Raw genomic sequence first — 7998 nt, 5'->3', positions numbered from 1 at the left:
AAATTTTTAATAATTTTTCTATAATTCTATAATAAATGCTGTAATTCTCTAGTTTTTTCATATTAGTATATACAGTTTAATGTAATCACGTCTTAATTTTTTTTTGCCTTTAGAGCACTAAGTGTAAGTCTGTATATGTACAGCAACTTTTATGCACAGAAAAACCTTTACCATGCTGTGTTGTACAGTAGCACCTCACATTGTACTACCAAGGGAATAAGTGATTATTTTCTTAAATGCTTTCAAGGTAGGTATGTTGTCACATCCAGAGTGCTTAATTGCAGCTGGAGATAAGTATACTGTTTGAGGCAGATGTCTGTGAATGATTGGAAATCTTCAATAGATTCGGGCTTTATAAAGCAATGCTGACCCTGTCTTTAAAGCTGAAGACTTAGAAGGCTTTTGCTTGAAACTGGGCAAAACTGCATATATAGACCTTTGTTGATGCTATGAGCACTTTACTGCCACAGTGTACTCTGATTCCTACTATTGGTAAGGATACACATTTCAATATTTGCAGAAAGCAGAAACGTAGTAGCCGGTTATTCAAAGAAGCTTGACTAGGTTTGGAAAAAAACAAAAATTCTTTGGCATTCTTCCTTGCATCTTGTTTTAAAATAACCCTGGTACCATGGTGACAAGACTAGTCACATATGTTCTCGGGATATGAATTCCTCCATTTGCTCACTCCCACTGGGCCTTGGGTTGCAGTCCCATGCACATCCACTGTGATTGCTGTAGCAGGTCCAATGGGCACTGGTCATTGCCAAAGCTTTTCTACTGGGTCGTGTCTCCCGGTTTGTAATTTGGGTGCAATGTCTTCAAAATAAATGCCATACATTTTTTACCTAAATGTGGAAGATGAGCAGGGCCAAGGTATGAAACAAAAAGGAATAAATATTCTGCACCCACATTTAATCTGTGTTATCCTGGAGCTCGTGTTACTTACCAAGAGGTTTATTTACAGTTTGAGTTGGAGGGAACAGATTGCAACAGTTTTTCCTGTCTCTGCGAGTCTTTACATCTAGTTATCCTTTTGCACTACCATGCTTCAGATAGCTCTTATCTTGCGTACCCTATTTACCTTCTATGGGAAGGTTTTTTTGAGCGCGTGTGTGTGTTATGTTGTTTATTTAAAAAAAACCCTAAAACGCAAAAAAAAAAAACCCAAAACCAAAACGCTCCAACACTCTACAAAACTTGCAGTAAAAATCCTGGCTAAACAGTTCTGTAAAAGGAGCTGAGGAGTCCCTCTGTGCAACCGCAAACCTGACTATTGTCCTGGAAGGGGTGCTCCTTATCTAGGCTATTGTTCTAGCTTTCCTGTCTAATTTCTTTAATGGGTTTTTACAGCCTCTTTTGATTTAACTCTGCTTATTGAGGCAGACAACAGTACAAAATGAGTAGGGAAACAGTACTCACACAACTAACCAGTCTTTTCACCTAAAGATGTCTTCCAAATTTATCGTTAAAGAAAAAAAAACAAACAAAAAACCCCCCAAACTTCCTAGAAAAGGAATAAGGAGAAGGACAACTTGGAAGACATAGTATGGACTGATAGCGCAGACACATGCTGTTTTTCTCTCACACTGCTCAGTTAAATTTTATTTTGATGTTTGTACTTACGTTAATGAAAAACTACTAGAAAAAGTAGGTTATGTATGAAGGTGAATAACGTGTCGACTTAAGGAATAGTTCTTCCCAGGAAGTACTTTAACAAAGGATGTTATATATTCCCTCTTCACCGCTGTGCCACAGAGGAGATCTGGATTCCATGTGACTGTTCTGGCCGGTTACGATTCTTTTTTTTCTAAGACAGTACTTGTGCTTGTTTTTTGAGAGGGGAAGTTTGTCTGTTCTCTGCCAAGAACACCAAATACCAAATGTTCTACTAGTTACTATATTAGGCTGAGTCATGATAACTGTAAACTTTGTGTATTTTTATTCCATGAAGAGTAATAATTTGCTACAGTGCCACTTAAAGCAAGATATAAAGGTGATCTGCAGGTCAAACGTTGTTTCAAGACTGCCTCTAATGAGAGAGGAGAAGGGGACTTCCATCTGTCAGCTTTCTCATTTTAGTAGTATCAAAAAGGGTTAATTATTCTTCCCTGGTTTTCTGAGGTTAGTGTAGAGTAAGATTTTTTTTTTTTTTTTTTTTTCCTTGTCAGCTGAAGCCTTGAATTGCTAACAGAGCTGTCGGCTCTGGGAAGTTGATGAGCCAGTAGCTAGAGCACAAATGTGTGTGGCATCACTGTGCACCAACTTAGTTCTTTGTGGACGCTTAGTGCTTTCATGCAAAATAATGTCCTCCATTCCTAGATTCCTTACAGTTAACCTCTTGTGTGAATACTTCCCAAATGTATTAATATGAATTATCTAGTGTATGTGATCATGCACCTTAATTTATGGCACAAGCAGCTTGTTGTTCTCTAGTTATCCTGGGAAGTTCCCCCCAAGAAATAGAATGTCTAATGTAAAAATTATATGAAATCCTAATATACTTTTTAGTGTCTAACAAGGAAAATTACCGTCTTCATGTTAGCAGGTTACATCCAAGTTCTCTGCTAAGGCTAAAAAATATTCATCATTGTATGATGTGTGCTGGAAAATACAAGTGAAAGAAAGCAATGGCCCTGAAAATGTCTGTGTTGAATCCAGTGAATCTCTTGAAGAGGTTTTCATTAACATTTGCTTGTTTTCATAATGCTAGATGCAGGCTGAACAGATTTTCACACAAATAGGGTACAACATACTGTCATTCTGACCTGCAAGAATCCTGCAGTTTTGGCTTGTGGCCCTTCTCGGCAAGTGTCAGTCATGCTGAACACCTTTTGCTTCTTCGCTTAATTTAATTCTTCCCTCCCCTGGGCATTGTGAAAAATATATCTTGCAGACATTGTAAGTACTTGGAATGGCTGTAAAGATTCAATATTTTAAGTTTGAAAACAACTGATTTTTAATCTTCCATTTAGAAGTGTTTGTTTGGCTTTGGTTTTGTTTTAAAAAAAGTGAAGAAAAGATAAAGAAAATTATTCTCCCCTCCCTGAGAATTCAAATAGCTGTTTGCATCTAAAATTTTGTGAAGTGCACAGCATTATGCTTTGTATCAGTTCTTTTAAATGCAAGAGGGTTGTACTATGTAGTTTATCTGAACTATTCCCTAAAGAAAATATGAAAGACTTCTCGTTTCATTTCCTTTACTTTTCCTCGCAGAATTAGAATTAGAAATAAGCAGTTCTTAGAAATCCTTATTTGCTGATAGAAATTTGTGAGAAACTATAGTACAAATCTATTGCATTCAGTACACTGGTTATACTGAGTCTTTTTAAACGTATTTTTAATCTTATAGCTATATCAAGTCACCTAATAGAATTGTGCCCTTCAATCGTGACAAACTTCCTGAATACCAGATTGGACAGAACTAAATGCTGGGGAATCAATTTTGTTGTTTTGATGGTGGGGTTTTTTTTTCTTTTTTTCTTCTCTAAACAATTTGGTTGTGAAGATCTGTTCAACATATTAAAACAAACTCACAGGCAAAAGAGTATGCAGCTTGAAATAAGAACTGGTCACATCATTAATGTGCTTTGTGAACATGATTATACTGAAAGCTTTTTACGCTCTATTTGGTATTTTAATATGGAAACGTATTAAATGCGGTTGTGTGTCTTATTGCTTCAGGTTGGTGGAACAAAAGCTGGAGTTGTGCGTTTCTTGGGAGAAACTGACTTTGCTAAAGGAGAATGGTGTGGAGTAGAACTGGATGAACCTCTGGGAAAGAATGATGGAGCCGTTGCTGGAACAAGGTTAGTCTATCATCAGATAGCAGCTGCCTTAAAGATTTTGCATCTCTATATTCTGTTTTGCTTTTTTAATATCTTACATGAAACTTTATATCAAGGGAAGTAGGCTGTAAACCTGACTGTCTGCTGATGGTGGTGGGGGTTAGACACTGATTTGAATTTTATGACGCCTACACATCTCTGCAAGTCTGCATCAACCCCACATTGATGGGATTAGTTGATCTCTCCTACTCCCATGTGAGTTTTATTCATAGACTGGTAATGGAAAACACAATTTCCTCCTTTTTGAACGTCTGCTTGGTTTCTCAGCTTGGAATGAATGCTCAGTTAAGAAAATATCTCTGGATATCTAATAGCTGAACTTAAGGGAAATCTTCCTGCATCACAGGAACTGAAAGCTCTTATACCAATAGTTGCCTCATTGTAAAGATTGGGAACAGTATAGCTGCTTCCTCCAATAAGTCACACTTAGAATGCATTAATTCACATCACAATTTAACTTTTTTTCTCATTTGGTATAAGGAACCGTCCTTTAACTCATTAAAAAGAGGTTTTACAAGGATTGTGCCATTTTAACATAGGTGATCACAACTTAAAAAATTTTAACGGGCTTTTGTTTATATTTAACCAAAGATCTATATTCTGTGCAATCAAATATGCATACATGTATAGGTATGTATGTAATAAAATATAAAAATACTTGATTTAATTAAAATCTGATTTTTATTTTTAACTCTGCTATCACATTTGTTGTTGGCAGCTCAGAGGAATGCATCGAAGAGGAAAGCTATGCGTGTTAAACTTTGAATCTGAATGGAATTTTTAGGAAACAGAGCTCTAGCTCAAGAGTTGAATCTGTTGAATTTCTAAAGTCTGATATAATCATGCTGTTTCAGCCTCTCAAAGTCCCCTTTCCAAATCTAGTGTTTTAAAAAAAAAATTTGCAGTCTAATACAGATTAGATTGTTACCAGCTGTTACCCTGTCCTTCAATACTTTTAGACTATTGATCTAGAATTCTTTGTGAAGCCAGACCATGTATCTGAAAAGACAGAAGTTAATTTAGTATTCTGTCGTGGTTTAACCAGGACATATTCTCATCTGTCTGCTTTGCTTTTGTAAAGGTATTTTCAGTGTCAGCCAAAATACGGTTTGTTTGCTCCAGTCCACAAAGTTACGAAGATTGGATTCCCGTCAACCACACCAGCGAAAGCAAAGACAACTGTGCGAAAAGTGGTTGCAACTTCCACAGCCCTGAAACGTAGTCCAAGTGCATCTTCCCTGAGCTCTCTCAGTTCTGTGGCATCTTCAGTAAGCAGCAAGCCAAGCCGTACAGGACTAGTAAGCTTCTTTTTCTATTGCATGCTTTACGTTCCCAAGCAGGAATCCACGTGGCACTTGCCTGTGGTCTACTTGCATAAATTGAGAATAGAACAGATCTTGGGTAGAGCACAATATACATTTAATTGTGCTCTCTTTTTCATTCAAAGCATGCATGAAGGAAGGAAATCTTAGCTAGCCCTGAAGAATAGCTGAATATTTGAATATTTAAGCTTACACAGTTAATTCAGGCTAACTGAGTTATTGCAATAAGAAAGGGGCTGTGATGCCAACAAACTGAAAAGGCGTCAATGTTCTCTGACTGGAATCTCCATTTAGTTGTTCATTTTCCTAGCACTACCTCTGTCATATGAGGTTTGTGTTTGAGGATCTGGTATGCACTAAAGCTTCCATAGATCAAACTTGTTTTATTAAGGAGGAAGCTTCAAATTGTCTAAAATGTAAAAGGTTTTCTTTTATTGTTAAAAGAGATGAGTCAGCTGAGAAATACAGAAGTAGCAATTGTCAAGTCTTTGCTGACAAGAAGCCTCTTTCTTTTCTTTTAGATTTGGTTTTTAATCCTATGAATTCATAAAGGCTAAATGTTGCAAAGTACAGTGGCTCAGGTGAATTCTAACACAGTACTAATTCCACCTAATACACTTACTATGGTTTCTTGTGAAGTTGCTCTGTTACATAAATGTCCTAATCTTGGGTTGCAGCAGTAAAATGGAAATCTTCTGGGAAAGCTGAATTTTAAAAAGTCTCTCTTTTAAGGCAATTAAAAGCATAGAAGTAATTGGGTTTTTCCACAGTCACCCTCGATTTTTCCTTTTTTTAAACCAAAGTACATAAATACATCTAATTAGAAAGAGATCACTCCTGATCTGGAACTGGTTAGCTGGCATACTGTCCCACTGACCAGCGGGTGCAGAACAGAGAGGTGACTTACCGTAGTCCTTCAAAACTGAAGCAGATTAAAAGTGAACAGAGGTCAACAGTTGGTCAGGGCAACAGGATTAATACCTTATCACAAAAGGCATAAGGGATTTTTATTTGGCACAAGCAGTGGGACTTCATTCCTTGATCCATTCTGGGAGTTGCACTTCTAGCTGCAGAGTGCCCCCTAGTCTGAAATCGGTGCAGTAACGTGTGGTGCTACCTCAGGTTCAGGGCAGACTTCCTGAGCTGATGGTGAAGCATTCATATAGACCTCTACATTTTATTCCATATGCTATGATACTCTAAGGTGCTAGAGCATAGAGTTACACATTGTAAAAGTCTACAACATACTTGCTTATTTTTTTGCCTCTGTGTTGTGCCCCAGGACTTTTGCGTGTTTTGGGCCATAAAATATAAAGTTTCTGTAATCCATTATTTCTGGAATTAAAATTGCAGCTTTCTTCCAACTCTTTTTCTCAGGCAACATGAACATTTGGTTACCATCCGAGTTAAAAGGACTGTCAAAATAATTCTGACACTTTTTCTTTAAAAGTTAAGCTGCTGAAGAAACAAGATTTCCTGAAATCAGTTTTGACACAGCAGACTGTTCATGCTTCCATTTCTAAGAAATTATAACTTATCTGGAAATTGCTGGACTCTTACGTAGTCTTCTCAATTATTCAGGGCTGTTGCTGTTTTCTTCTGCCTGTGTAAGAAAAGCAGCTGTCAAAGTAGGTGATCTAGTGATTTAAGAGGGCTGTCTGATGCAATTTGTATTTATTTCCAAGTCTGAAGGAAGTTGATGTTTCTCTGAAATATTTTGGATTTCTTTTGGAATCCGGAACTAAGTCAAGTTTGATTTGAAGAGCTACAATTGTTAAAAAGCAATACATTCTGGAATGAGATATCTTCTGGAAACTGAGAGGATCTGAAACAACTGATCTAAGCATCAAAGTGAAAGATAGTTTATTCTATCTTGTACCTTTTCAGTCACTTGATACAGCATTTGTAATGGACTGTAGACATATCATTCAAGGCTGTGAGTAGACAAGTTAGAGAGATTGTGTAGCAATCATGGTAACAGGAGGGGAAGTGTGTTTTTGTGATGACAGGAGAATACGTCCTTGTTATGCTTTCTGTTGGGGATGTTGTCCAATGCCAGCATTCCAGGCTGTATATGGCAACTATTCTTCAACATTTTGATCTCTGAAAGGGATCGTGGAAGAAACATGCTCCTATTCTTGGGCGATACTATCAGACAGAGCTAAAGGTTAACATAACAGAAGAGCAAGCCTTTGTGTATTCATTTTTGTTTTAAATAAGGCTTTAACTGAGATGTCATTCTCATTTAATACTTAGACAAATTTCTGAGCTGTTAAGCTTAAAGTCGGTTTTTGTAAGCTGTATTGGATTTTTTTTGTTCGGTTTTTGCTGTTTTCACAACTATTGCTCACTTTTACTACGTAATTTCAGTTTATTTACTTTCCCTTCTAGCTCAAAAACTCTTGAGGAAGTAGAAGACAGGGCCATGCTGAATTTTCACTGACACTGGTTCCATTCAGTGGAGCAGAGACCATGCAAGGTCAAGGAAAACCCTAAGGTTCATTTTAGCTATAGTTCTCCAGATTGATTCATTTTTATCTATACCCTTTAAGTTTAATCTTTCAGATTTTTTTTCCAGAAGTGATTTAATTCCAAGTGATATAAACATATGTTTTAATCAGATACCAATTGTTCTTCTTCACAAGGTTTTAGCTGTAAGGCTGGCTTTTTAGGTCAAGGTAAATGCTTTTCATCCTGGATGTTTTATTGCCATGGTAGAGGTGCCAAATGCTAGTTGGAGTTCCAAAAGCTTTTGATAGAGCATTTGGAAATGTTATACTGTTGCTGGTGACCCAAGATCATGACTTGATAACTAAAGGCACAATGTT

At 37.0% G+C, this 7998-nt stretch overlaps 1 protein-coding gene across 1 annotated transcript in view; it reads left to right on the top strand.

Moving 5' to 3' along the window:
- Positions 1 to 3684: 3684 nt before the first annotated feature.
- Positions 3685 to 7998, top strand: part of CLIP1 (CAP-GLY domain containing linker protein 1) — a gene marked incomplete at its 5' end in the record, with an annotated part of 35313 nt that continues 30999 nt past the window's right edge. Inside the window, 2 exons of the mRNA XM_009582556.1 lie at positions 3685 to 3809; positions 4930 to 5146. Of these exons, the coding sequence (XP_009580851.1) occupies positions 3685 to 3809; positions 4930 to 5146 (342 nt within the window). The remainder of the gene's footprint in view (positions 3810 to 4929; positions 5147 to 7998) is intronic.

Source organism: Fulmarus glacialis, unplaced genomic scaffold (genome assembly GCF_000690835.1).
Source record: "Fulmarus glacialis isolate BGI_N327 unplaced genomic scaffold, ASM69083v1 scaffold34347, whole genome shotgun sequence".
Classification (NCBI taxonomy): Eukaryota; Metazoa; Chordata; class Aves; order Procellariiformes; family Procellariidae; genus Fulmarus; species Fulmarus glacialis.
Note: the sequence above shows the minus strand (reverse complement) of the source record. Positions and strands in the feature narration are given on the sequence as shown.